The sequence below is a fragment of the Haliaeetus albicilla genome, chromosome 19 (genome assembly GCF_947461875.1).
Source record: "Haliaeetus albicilla chromosome 19, bHalAlb1.1, whole genome shotgun sequence".
In the NCBI taxonomy this organism is placed as follows: Eukaryota; Metazoa; Chordata; class Aves; order Accipitriformes; family Accipitridae; genus Haliaeetus; species Haliaeetus albicilla.
The window spans coordinates 5,350,593-5,364,547 of NC_091501.1; the positions used below are offsets into that span (position 1 = coordinate 5,350,593).

The 13,955-nt window shown below is 40.5% G+C and overlaps 1 protein-coding gene across 1 annotated transcript in view; it reads right to left on the reverse strand.

Moving 5' to 3' along the window:
* The window catches only part of POLR3B (RNA polymerase III subunit B), a 79,846-nt gene extending 66,544 nt beyond the window's left edge, over positions 1-13,302 (reverse strand). The window contains exons 1-9 of the mRNA XM_069807401.1: positions 13,121-13,302; positions 11,767-11,799; positions 9,259-9,315; positions 9,111-9,175; positions 8,540-8,615; positions 5,198-5,298; positions 3,589-3,680; positions 2,279-2,396; positions 1,155-1,263 (exon numbers count right to left, since the gene is read on the reverse strand). Coding sequence (XP_069663502.1) covers positions 1,155-1,263; positions 2,279-2,396; positions 3,589-3,680; positions 5,198-5,298; positions 8,540-8,615; positions 9,111-9,175; positions 9,259-9,315; positions 11,767-11,799; positions 13,121-13,192 — 723 coding nt within the window. The 5' untranslated portion in view covers positions 13,193-13,302. The remainder of the gene's footprint in view (positions 1-1,154; positions 1,264-2,278; positions 2,397-3,588; positions 3,681-5,197; positions 5,299-8,539; positions 8,616-9,110; positions 9,176-9,258; positions 9,316-11,766; positions 11,800-13,120) is intronic.
* Between the last annotated feature and the right edge of the window lie 653 nt (positions 13,303-13,955).

Below are 13,955 nucleotides of genomic sequence, written 5' to 3' on the forward strand. Positions count from 1 at the left end.
CTCCAAGAGCGCTGCCCAGTTTCCTTCTGCACATGCACTGCACCAGGCTGCAAACCTACAGGCAGCAGCGAAGCCTACAGGACTGGAAGGAGCTACCAGCTGTTGGGAGGACAGGTCCTAGCCTAAGGCACGGTCGGACAGTGCATGTCCACCCACCTTAACGGGCTGTAGCCCAATGCGTTCAATACCACACACAGATGGGCTACCAGCCTGCTTCCAGTCCTGTTGGGCACAAAGGGAGTAATCATCGTTACGCCTTCAGCTACATGCACCCTTGAGTGAATTAAAATGAAAGAGAGAAGCAGAGGGCGAAAGAAAGCAGTTCTGGCAGTTTCACAGGCAATGACAGCCAAGGCATGACACTGTCACCAGCTCAGCTGGCAGGGCAAATACTCCCCAATTCTTGCCCAGAATCAAGGGTTGATGCCTCTCACAGCCCTTTATCAGTTCCACCGGAGATTGCTTCAAAGCTATGATGCCTGTCCATATGTTCACTGCACTGAAGATACTGGTGAGTGCTCCTAAATCAGGCAGGGATTCTCAAGTATTCTGACTGAGGCCGAGCTCATTCACAGGGGAAGCAAGTGAACTGCCAAGAAATGCAACTCACTAGTAATCTTAAAGGATTTAAGAATATGTCTAAGAATTGCAAGACTTCCCCAAAGGCTATCGGTTTTGTTTATGGTTATGACTGGAAGTCATGTATAACAAGCTCCCGGCTATGTCATGTCCCCGGATCTGAAACAAAGGGTGTTGAGCTACTCAGCAGTCCACAAGTTGGAGGTGAGGAGGACCAAAACGAGAAACAAAGACCCTTAACACAAGTTTGCAACATAGGTCATAACAAAAGGAACCAAAAGCCTTCTGACTTTCTGTAGCAACAGGAGCACAGGCAGCAGTGCAGAGGGACCTTACAAAACAGTAAGGGGGTAGCAGGCATTTGTCTTGCCGCAGCAATGCTCTCCTTGCAGAAAAATGCAGCACTTTTTCTCCTTTTTGCTGTACAATAAGGATGACTTCCCTGCGGAAAAAACCTTGCATTCTCTAAGCCCTGCCAAGTCCTTCTGTACGTACTAACTTCTGAGAGCTGCCACCAATCTTCCTTCTTGAGCTATAGCACAGCTTTTTTTTTTCCAAACCAACAGTTGTATTACCTTAAATATGATAGCAATGGGAATATCTTCTGACAGAGTGTTGTGCCTGAGGTAAAATCTTCCTTGTTTCACAACCATATTTGTTCTGCTCTTCTTCTCGTGAGTGGAACTGAAGTTAAAAAAAAATATATTATGTCCAACAGAAAGTTTGCACTGACATTCCTAGAATCTTCTGTATAAATCTTACCAAGCTTGAGCAATCTTTCAGCTGAATTAATCCCACTTTCACCTCTTTTTAAAATTACATTAAAACAGCCAGACATCACCCTGTAACTCCAAGGTAAGAGGGTATTATGACCTGTGATGGGGAAGGTCAATATTCGACTTAAGCAAGTAGAAGCCTGTACTTTTCAAAATCGTCTTTGCATGCTTTTATCATCAACTTGGATATAACCAGCAAGGTCAAACTGTGCACAGGTACTGTGGCAACAACAGTAATGAAATAACAGTACTTTGTGTTGTACGTTTAGCCTCATCTATGCTTACTGTGGAACAGTAAAGGAGCTAGGAGAGATGTGAGAGGCCTGTGGAGAATTAAAAAACAGCCCTCACACCGAACAGTGACAAGCACCGTATTATACCAGCATGCAGCTTAAAAACAAAAGCAAAGGCAAACAAAATGTAAATAAAACTCCAACAAAAAGGCCAAATTTAGACTACCATGCCATTTTCAATAAATTGTGTTGTACAAAAATATTTGATTTTTGTTTCCTTCTCAATTGCCTTTAAAAACTTTTACACCAATTTGATTTAGAGTCAGACAAAAGGTTACACCCATTTTCCACTGCAGTAATGTCCATGTTACTTGCTGCAAAATGAGACCAAACACCATCAATTAGGAAGTGCACTTTGTTATGTTAAAAATTAGAACTTGCTTTTTCTAGTCTGGGATGAATCCTGAAGTGTATGAGTAACTCCCACTGATTTTTGTGGGAATACTATACTAACTGATTTTGGGACTGATGTTTTAGTGTACAAAATGACAGTAGCAAGAGAGGGGCATTGAATGTCTAGTTTTTTCCTGTTAAACTGTACTAGGAAGAAAACTATGTGACTACTTCAACTACAACAATGAACTTTTAAAGCTTTGGTTTTATCTCCTGTATGTAATTGCAGGCACTTACCTGGTAACAGAAGCGCCAACTGTGCCTTTTCTATCAGCTTCCACAATGATTCTGTTTTTGGATAACTGCTCTTGAATAAGGATGACTTTTTCTACACCTTTAACAATGAAATAGCCACCTATTCAATTGAAAAGAAAGATTTTGCATGTCAGTACCCTTGCACCTTACTCACCTCCTTCAATATGCCTTTGAATATAAATTATTAGAAAGTAAACAGAGTAAGTACACAAAGGACAAAACAGGAGAGTAAATTCTCCCTTAAAAGAGTAAAGAACAAACTCTGTGTGGAACCAATGGTAACTATGAAAATGTTCCACTGGACTAAACAGAACTTTTGCTAGGCTCACACATAGTATCTGGGCTCTAAAACTTTATTTGGGAAGTACTCGGACAGGCAGACCAAAAACTGCAAAGCTGTAAAAAAACCCAAACCTTAAGGTAACCATACTTATTAAAAGATGTTACAGAATTGTTAGTTCTACAAATTAGGTAAAAATATTGCCTGTCAGAAGAGTGTATCATAAGGACATCAAAAAAGAACTGGCCATTTCAGATGCTTCATATCAAATAAAGAGAGTAAGTCTTCTGTAACTACCAACTTGATCTCTCCAGCACTCCAGGAGAAATTTCTTTTGTATTACTTTTAAAAAATTATTTTAATGCCCTTGCTGTATCTAAGACAATACAAGGAATCTGCACGAGCCATGACAGATTCCTCTCTTAAATTGTAGCTGTCTATTAATGTTTCTCCAGCACAGCACATCATGTCACTGTATCTTGCCATCACATGCAAGCACAGCACATGTCCAGTGCATGCTTCAAAGGCCGCAGATAAAAACCAAAGAAGTTGCCTGTTATAACCCTTCATCTCCTCTCTACATTTCAAATATTATCATGTAATACTTTATTCTTGCTTTACAAAAGGCAACAAATGAGTGTGCCTGCTCTGGAGGACACCATTATACTCCAGTCTCCCCTGAACCTCTTCATTTTCATGAACAAACTCCATCTCTGTTCCCATATAACACATCACTGTACAATGCTATATACACTTCTCAACTTTTTCAAAATTTTGTTGTATTGTTTTTGTGGTTGAAAACTCCACCTTCAAATACCAACATTCCATGCTGTCAACCATTTCTTACTATTTTCAAAAGCCTGCTGATTTCTTTTGGTTACAAGCATACACTTGAGAAGTTCCCACAATGAATTCACAGTGGCAGGAAACATACCAATGGGGTATTTCTTTGCTGAAAAAGATTTAAAACTAAAAGCACAGATGGGAAAAAAGAACATGAATGCAAATGTACCTGGATCTAAAGGACATTCATTAAGTTTGGCAAATTCTGCTGGAGTTTTCCCAGTAAGAACACAATTGGAGCTACGCAGCATTATAGGCATTCTGCAAGAAAACCAGGCACACTTTTACTTTAGATTCAGATAGAAAAACATGAATAGTCAAATTCAGAACAAAAACCATGCTGAACAAACTGGAGAAAACACGTGTAAGGTAATTAGAATACATTCAAGCTATGAACAACACTTTTTTCCTTTAATCCCACCTTATTTCATTGAACATGTAGTTTGAAAAGAGAGACCTGAAAATGGACATCTACCGGCAGAGACTGAAGACTTCCTATTTAATTTTTATGCAGCTACTACAGGCATCCATGACAAGCACTGTCACCAAGGCCAATGATTACTAGTACAAAGACTCCTGGTCCCCAAAACCAGTACAGTCTGCACTGAAGAACATGCCATTGCGGATCCACTGTTACCAGTTTTAATTAGAAAAAGCTAGTTCAGATCTGATTTCCCACAGAGCAATCACACATTATGGCTGCAGACAGATACTGCCTCTAATGCATAACCTAGGTATGAAGTTTCCCCAGTAGTAGCTCTGATTTCTCTGGTGCCTTTGTACAGAAGCCTGCAGCAAGCATTTTGTGAAGCAACATGAAGTGGTGGAAAAGTATTCCAAGAAATTAAAAACAATTTCCATGCTTAGGAGTTAAAAACAGAGTTAAAGTATATTTTTTTTATATACTAACTTAAAACTTCACTACAAGAAGGGTAGCTCCTTAGGTATCTATCTTCTCTTTCCTGCCAGTATTCCACCTTTGGTAAGACGCACAGTCACACAGTAAACAATCTCTGTAAGACACCGACCTTCAAAGCCCGCAGGGTCGGTCTTTAAGAAACCTTGTCTACAAAAGACAGACATCTTTATTGCCTTTAAAACGGAATTTTGCCTTCAATAAATTCTAGAACTGCCAGGTATTTTGCCTTTTTGGTATGGCTAAGAGCTTCTTTTTCTCCCTAAGGCACACTACTTTTTCTTTAAGAAATTACATATCCTTCACAATACTAATAACCTCAAGTCATTTGACAGCCTTTAGAAAAACAAAATCAGAAAAAAATCCTCACATTTCTCCACAAAGCTCAGCCTTGGCTCTAAACCAAACCAATTTTAAAAGAGAGATTAACCTTGTACAGAAGAACTAAAGCTTGCTTTGCTGGTTTTACCATCCACCTTCCACAGATGCATCTCTACATATTATGTATGAAAGACTGAGTAATTTGGCTATAAAGAAAACATGATTATTTTCATTTTGCAATAATGCAACTTGCAGATTCAGTATTCTTTCATATATTTCCCTCTTTGGTTTTGTATCAATACAAACATAGACATCATCCATCCTTTGGAAGGAGACAGATTTCCAAAAGCTTTTGCAAAATGAAATCTTGTAACAGAACCTAACAATCCCATCCTGAAGAGCTGTTCATCAAGATTTGCATGCTCACTGTTTCTTTTAACAAGGAAGTAAGGTTAGCCCACGTTTATTTTGCAGTAAAAACTCTTCCCAACAAAGCAGCAAATAAAAACTAATACCAGAAGCTCAACGTACAGTATCTTACCTGCCAATGGGTAATGCATTGCGTATGATCCTCTGGCTACCTCGTGTATATTCAATGTCCACTGTAATCGGGGCAGAATAAGTCATGTCTCTCAAGCGGCACTAAAAGGAGAACAGTCACGTGGTTAGATGTTAGCTTACAAACTGAAGAGTCTCTCTTAAAACATCCCATGTTTGCCCTGCCTCCTGTAAGTCCTCACAAAGAAATCAAGCAAAGCGAAGCTTGACCAAGCTCTTCATGGTACCTGAACTATGTTTGACAGAGTCTCCAGTTTAAAACAAAACAAAACAAAAAAACCCAAATAAAATTCTTGTGATGTTTCAAAAGCAGCTAGTGGATCTGTGTCTTCAGATGACAGCACTGCAGAACATAACTTCTAAATTGTTCAAGTAAACAAACAGGCCTAATCAGCAGAGCTGACACAAAGACCATACTATGCCACAGGCTCCGAGAGCACTGCTCAGCTCAGGGACTTTTCTGTAAGAAGACTCTCAACAGCTGAAGAGTTGTGCTGTCATATGAAGTTTGATAGAAGGTAAACACACAAGAGTAAAAGAGACACTGTGCTACCTTATTAATAGAATGAGAAAATCTCACTGTGTGGTACCGTTTCTAAAGATGACTTACAGAAGCCTCACTACAGCATCCCCTCCTGTAAAGATTCCCAGAATTGGTTTGCAAATTCCTCAGATAGCAAGAGAAGCAGGATATACATATATAGGACATTATATAGCTCAAGGCTCAATCATTTCTAATCCAATCTTTCTGGTCTGCTCTCCTCAGCCTCACTCTATGACTCTGTTGCTAGCCCTTAAGGTATTGCATATCTTCATGCAAGACAAGGTTTACTGCGTTTGCTGAATACAACTGAGCAACTCACAGCAGGTCATTTGTGACCTCACTGAGCATTCTATACCTCTGAGCTCCAGGATTACAGGATTATCAGTATTCAGACTTGTACATTTATGGTTCTATAGTCTTTCAGTGTATTGATTATGCATTAATAAAAGGCAGTTAAGATTGTGCTGTGCATTGAAGATGCAATTGTATGGAAAAATATGCCTCAAGAATCATTGCAAACTGTATGCTCCTTCTCTCCACATTAAAAAGTAAACCACTTCCCTAGTAATAAAATACCGATGTGCACCAGCAGTTTTCAAGCTGTGACTTGTAGGAAACTAGGTCCCATTATGCTCCCAGCAATTTCATTGAATTTAAAAGTAACTGAGAATATTTCATTCTAATTACTTTAAATTCATCTGTATGAACAGTTGATGAAACTCCCATAAGGACTGCATAAGAAGGAGAGTTAGATAGCTTCATTACTATTACTTAGGGGAAAAAAGGCTTTGGGATTCTTTGTGCGTGCTTTGTCCACACAAGACACAGATATAAAATCAGAATTACATACTGTAATATTCCAGCATTTGTATTTTTGTATTGCCTTCTTTGATGTAACTTCTCCTTACATTAGACACTTAGAGATCAAAGACAGGCATAACTTGATCTTCAAGGAAACCAAGGATATAACAACTCCCAAATTTGATTGAAAATAGGTAAAATACTCAAGACCCTTATGAAAATCTGATCATTTTAGGTGTCTTTGGGAAGCCTCTAACAGAGAAATGTAATGACATACTCATAAGTATCCAATCTCCTTTGTTTTGTTTGGTATTTTTTGTTTTTTAAATTGCACCCCTAGTTTGACCTGATCAGCATCCTATTCAAGAAAATAACTGTGGCCTTCATGTACGTGTAACACACTGAAAAAAAAAAAAAAGAGGAAATGATGCACTAGCATTAAGCATCAATGAGGATATACCTGAGATGCAAGAATAGTTTATTCTAAATTAAAGGTCAATATGCTCTATGAAGCATTTATTTTGCCCTCTTCTGCTCATATACTTTAAAATTATACAGTAAGCAAGCATTTTAATACCTTCACTCTTGGATACGAGTTGTTAGTTACAAACAATTTTTTGCATGCAATTTCATTCATACATAGAAAATACTTCCCACTGCATTTTGTGCACATTTGTACCTAGTGATTCAACATTAGCTACACATTTGTGAGATCCATGAACTGTCCTGTATTACATCTAATTGCACTGTTGATGGCTGAGTTACTGGCCTTACTTAAAATCTTTCCATCGAGTTAAATGAGATTTGAGTCAGGTCACTGGAGACAGAAAACGTGGCTATGCACAAGAGGCAGCCACTAGATGGCTTTTTAAACAGAATTTCTCCAAAGCACTGAATGTGTTTTGTGACAGAATCTAAAGTGTGCCACGTACACTACATGAACCCCCCCCCCCCCCACCAATCCAACTTCCAAGTATCAAGTCTATATAGCAAGGAAAAAAGTGTCTGATAGATGAACTGATTTATTAGGTTGACAACAGGCTATATGTAGGTAAATGGGGGAAAAAAGTTGCAAGTTTCAAGCTCAGTTCCCATTCTGAGGCCAAAAAGAGGTTGTCATTACTTCTGTTGCAGCGGTATAAATCTCAAAGCATAGCAGCAGGAGAGGAATACTTCGTTCCTGACCAATCTCTGAAGGGAAGTGAATGGCTTTAGATACCTGGAAGCAATCCTGCAAGGTCCAAACCTTACCTTAGTTTATTGCTTTCTTATATGTACAGAATCTACCCTATACCCTGCCAAAAGCAACAGACTCTGATGTCAGTCACAGCAGCATTTGTTCTCCGACATGCATCTTTATTCCAGAATTACACAATCCATTTGTTAACCTACATGGTTACAGCAGTGCAAAGAAGTTAAACATGTTCCCCATAAGGTTAACGCTCTTTTGCAGTTTCTTATTATTTTATCAACTTCCATCCATTTCTGCTCACAGTTTTCATGTTTGCTCTATGACTCAGACTTAAAAACTGTGAGCAAAAAATGAGAGATGCATTCCCAAAGAAGACTGGAAGGGAAAGGGAGACTGAAGTGACCTATGGTGCAGACAGTAGCTGGACTAATATTAAAAAGAAGTTAATAAAAACATCAAAGAACACTACATTGTAGTGTGAGGACTTCAGCTCTGTCACAAGCAGAGCAACAAGATTAAGCAAGAGAAGTACTTTTCACTACTTTCATGGAAACCCACTCAAATACAGCTACCATGAAACACTGAATACAGCCATTCGCACATCAGAAAAAAGTAAAAGAAAAAAATGTCATATTTATTACATCATGTTTAAATCTCTGAGACTTCTTTATACAGTGATGGTCAAATGCATTGCATCACCTAATGCAGCAGGCACGTACTCAAAATAAAGTTACATGCAGCTACTACCCAAGATGTTCCCAAGATCAGACAGATGCAAACGTTAATACCTCATGAGGCGATACAGGTCGTGTCACATTGAAGCTTTCTTCCACATCTGGAGTACCCACATAGATATTGAGGTACCTGTAAAACAAACAGTTCCAAAATGAGTAATGAGCCAAATATTTTTCAGGTGACCTGAAGGAAGCAGAATTCTACGTATACTGAAAAATGAAGTTACTTTGATGAACTTAAGTTGATTAATAGTGAGCAATGATTCTTCCCAAAGTAACTCAGTATATTTGAGCTGTGTTCTAGTTATTTAAAATTTAAACTGTGCATGCAATAAACCCCAAGTTACCTTTGCAAATAGACAAAAAGAAATTCCCATTTTCATCTGAGATTACTAAATTACAGAAAAATGGTAACATAAGCTATTGTTAACAGCTGGCTATTAAGTCTGCTTCACATGATTATTCTTTAAATCTTCCCATCTTTCAATGCTCCAAATAAGAGATAAGTCATGGAAAATACTCTCTTGATTTATACCTACACAGCCATTGGCTATTTTATAGCCAATAACAAACCCATGAGATAGTACACATGCTACTACTGATATAGAAATCATTTCATGCTTACTTCAAGTACCACATTGGGTCAGCATCACTTGTAACTTTTTCATTGGCCTTCATGATTTTCTTTATCTGGAGGGAAAAAAAAATAAAAATAGAATCATGTGCCTTTTCTGAGTACTAAGAGCCACTCTCTTCCCACCAAGAAAGCATACCTCTACATTGATGAAATAGTTGAATGAGTCTATGTGCTGCTTCACAAGTCCTTTCACCTGGAAAATACATGCATGCAGCAAATAAAATTAGGTTCAATAACATTAATCACACAAGGCAGAAATTAAGATACAAGCATTTATAAGTGCTTTTGGTTCTGTGCTAAATTCTTTCAGTTGGCAAACTTCCGAGAACTGCCTGGATGATTGGTCAGGTTCTACACTGTACATTTCCAGGTTTACACCACAGCTATCATTGTTCTCTGAGTCAGAAAAGTAATTCAGTAACTGTACAAAGTAAACACCCAATAGACTTTGAAATTCATATAAACAAACAAGGGCCATTGCAAGTCAAAATATTTTATCAGTTTGCCATTATTTTGAAATAATTTTAATCATTTATAGTATAATTAACTATATGTGCTACTTGAGAAAGAAGTTGTTTGCACCCTAACAAGAGCAGCTGGCATAAAGAAGAATGAGAGGGAGGGCTAATGAGACAGGGGAGACAGAACAGAAGTGGGATGTGAAAGAGAGAAGTCAATAAGCAAGGAAACAGTCACAGGAGGGCAGGACATTCATAAGAAATCTGAGTTTGATTTGTAGGCAGGAAGAGAGAGAACATGCCTGGGGTAATATCACACAGAATAAACAGTACCCCGTTCCCCCAGGTAATGAATTGATATGGTACATTTTAAGGATTTGAGTTTAAGGTGTCCAAAGCAATCAAAAGAAGGGAGATTATACTAAGTAAAATGATCTGGGATTACAGAAAAAAAGAAAGATTATGGCGTGAAGGAATACTAAAAGAAGCATTCATTTTCTTAATAGATTGGTGTTTGCAGAAATAAAAGGTGTAACTACCCTAACTACAGTGCAAAATCCAGCCTTGAAAAGGAAGGAGTGCTAGCTGATATCGAGACACATGCTTACATGCTCACAGAGGGCTTTAAGCTTTGAAACATCCTGTAACAACTAACACGTTACAAGACTTAAAACTTCATACAGAAAACATGCATTTATATAGTTTACATGATAGGCAACAGTTCATTCTGCAATTATTAGAAAGAAATGGGAAGCTTAGAATGACAAATCCAGCTGTTTAGTGAAGCCTCCATGGGTTAAGACAAAGGAGGAATGACTCCAGAGAAAAATTCTTTAGATAAGAGTTTCCCTAATTTACAAAAACATTGCATGTCATATGATATAGGCAAGAAAATATTATGGATTTATTAATGTCTAGAAATCAGGCTGGTAGTTCTTTCCATTTTTTATGAGGCAATATCTACAGCTTTATTGAAAGAAAACTCCACCATAGAAACTGTAATGCACAACATCAGCTTTGTATAACTGTATCACTGTTGGCATAAATAAACTAACATGCAACAGAAAGGCCAGACCACCATCAGCAGCCCTAGAGTAAAGGGCTCACCAGCTGGAAATAATGCGGGATGGATACACTTGGCATAAAGCACACAGTAAATTGCACCGCACAATCAGCACCCCTCCCTTTTTCACAGTCTCAAGAATTCAGACAATATCACTAGCTCAAGCTCATGATGGAAATTCATGTGGTTGCTAGGAGAGACACAGAAACAGGATTCATTAGGGCCCTGAAGCATCTTCACAGTCCTCAACCAAAGTGAACATGTACACAATCTGTAACTGACTTCTGAACTTTGTTTTCCTGCTAGGATCAAACACTCAAGGATGCAACGAAGAGAGGAGTGCACGTATTGAAAGTGGGAAGGAAAGGAATTAACAAAGTGAGGCAGAAAAGAACCTTGCTGAAGTGGGCAACATTTCTGAAGCCTGACGACGGGTGCAAAGGTGGCTGCAATTCCCTGAAGGTACCTATGTACATCACAAACTTTACCTGTCGCCTTTATGATACAAATTTCATTACTGCCTTTCTCCTTCCTCAGTTCCAACTAGTCCTGTTATTACATCCAATGGCATTTTATATAGAACTGTGCCTTCAACTAATACAAGATTATATGAGTAGCACTGAAATTAAGACACTAGTAATCTTTGAGTTCAGTCAAGATCTGACTTCACGAGGGAAGCTATACATATATTTAAGCCTTTGCAGAACTCAGATCTGTGGTTATATGCTTCCTATGACAAAGACAACTACAAACCTAACACCACCGTCTTATATAAAGACAATGAATATGGTCTCTGAGTGCCACTACAACAGTAAAATAATCTAGAAACATTACATATATACTTTGTTCCTTGAGAACAGCCATACAAAAATGCCGACCTCTAAAACAATGTCTTCACAAATTAATCTGTAAATTAACCAAGAACCCAATCTGTGTAACAAGTTTACCCATAATTGCATGGAACTAAAAAAAAACCCCCCCCACAAAAAAAAAACAAACCCGCAAAAACCACACAGAAGGTGAGGACAGGTATTCTGGGAAACAGCAAAAGTTAGAAGAGGGTAATGTAAAGTTAGGAAGGAGACTAAGTATTCATGCCATGAAATGAGTGCATAACACTAACCTTTAGAAATGCTGGAAGAAGTCTCCATTTTTCCTGAAAACAAAAAACAGTTTGAAATATCTTTCCAAAGAGTGACCAAACATCTAAGATGCTTGAGCTTTTTTGTTTGTTTGTTTTTAATTATTAGACAGCAACATTATTTAAAATCAGATCCGCTAAAAAAAAAAAAAAGACTGTCTAAAGCCAACCTAGATGAGTAGAAACAAAACAGGGAGATAAATTGCATCATCCTGGTAAGCCATACGTACTATGCCGTATTTACTCAGGACACAATGGGACATTGTCTTTTCTAAAAGCAACTTATGTGAGAATACATATTTCTTAGAAAATTCCCTACTATCATGTCCTTGTTTAAGTACAAATAACTTTTTTTTTTTCCTGTTAACACTGTAGGTTATATTCTTAGCAAGGGAAGACTTGCTACAACTTTTACTTCACAAAATACATGCAAGAATCTCAGTCCTGGGAGCAGCACTTGCAGACGTGAGTCTCTGTAAAATCTACCAGTACCCTAACTCCTACAAATATTAGCAAAACTATCTAAACAAAGTACTGACAAGTGTAAGCATATCAAGGTTCCTACAAACTTTTCCCCATTTCTATTCTTTGATGATCACAGGGAACATGACCCTGTATCAGCCCCACCTTCTCCCCCCATGGCATGGGGAGCCCACCCCACATTTGGGATGAGAGATGCAGGTGGAGGGCAAAGGCGAGGAGGACCAGACAGCGCAGAATGAGGCTGCATCACCTAGATCCAGAAGAGAGTACACTGTGGTAGTCACAGAGCATCAGCAGCTCATCGTCTTAGTTTGACACAGCATTTAGAAGTACATGGCAATGCTGTAGTTGTGGTGTAACGTTGCCCCTCACAGTGCAGGAGCACGTAGAGGAATTCATAGCAAAGCACAGCATGGGGCTCTCGGGCTCCATGTCTGACACGCTCTTTCTACACAAAAAGCCCAGTCCAGCCAAAGAGACCTGAAGCACGGCCTTCGTCTCCTCCCTCTCCCCACGCGAGGCAATTAGCAACCTTTAAAGGAGCCGCCGCCGAGGACAAACACCTCTTTGCCCGTGTTTGCAGGATACAGGCCGGGCAAACACAGAGGACGGCGGCCGCCCCTCAGGAGGGCGAGCTCAGCTCCCTGAGGTACAGACCCGCCTCGCCCCGCCGAGAGGCGCCGCGCATGCGCCGTAGACCCCCCCGCGCCCACCTGCGCAGGCAGGTGGGGGGCGCTCTGCGCATGCGCGGAGAGAGGTGGTCTCCTTCCACCTCACCTCAGCTCCCCCCAGCCCCGCTCCCCTCCGGGAGGGCCCGTCGCCCCCCGCTGCCGCCCGCCCGCCCGCCGCTAACCTCCACCGTGTTCACAGGAGCCGCCGCTTGCTCCGGAGTCAGAGCCCCCAGCTCCGTGGCCAGCGCCTCCATCACCAGCCCGGCAGAGAAGCCGCAAGGGAGGCTGAGGGCGAGGGACCTGCGGTGTAACAGCTAAACGCGTCCTCCCGCCGCACCGGCCCGGCGCCCAAAGGTTCCGGGCCCACGGAGCCCTGGTGGGGGTGAGTACAGGCACCCCCCTACAGACACAGACACAGACGGCAACGGGGCGGAGGCCGGGGGCTCTGCTAAGGCCGGTCAGGCCTCTCCCTGCCCGGCCGGGCTCTCCAGACCGCCCCCTCCCAACGCCCTGCCTCCTCGTAGGGGTCTTTAATACCTTCCTGCGTTTGGGGGTTTCCCCCCTGAATCCCTGAGCTGGTAACCGCCCCGGCAGCCATAACCCGGCCCCCCACCGCCGGCAGCAGGCAGGCGGGGGTGAGAGAGGAGGGCGCGGAGCAATTAGGGTACAAACTGGGTTTTTTTACAATTTTTAGCACGCCAAGGAGCGCGGAGGATAAGCTTTTAGCATTACTGTTGTCTTTTTCCGATCTTAGTGTTGAATGCTGTAGCTGGATCACCTACAAACTGACTCTTTTTTTTTTCTTTTAAGTGTCAGTGCTATAGAGACACCAAAATCTCAGTCAAATAGAGGACTACTCATCTTCTCCAGTTGAAGATTAAACATTAGTGATCTTTGCACGTTCCTGTGGCAGTAAATTTTTGCCAGGTCACATATCGTAATTGCTAAGTACATTTTAAAAGCAGAGTGTGAAAACAGTACTTGGACATACATCTGCTCTGGCTCAGATTCTGCATC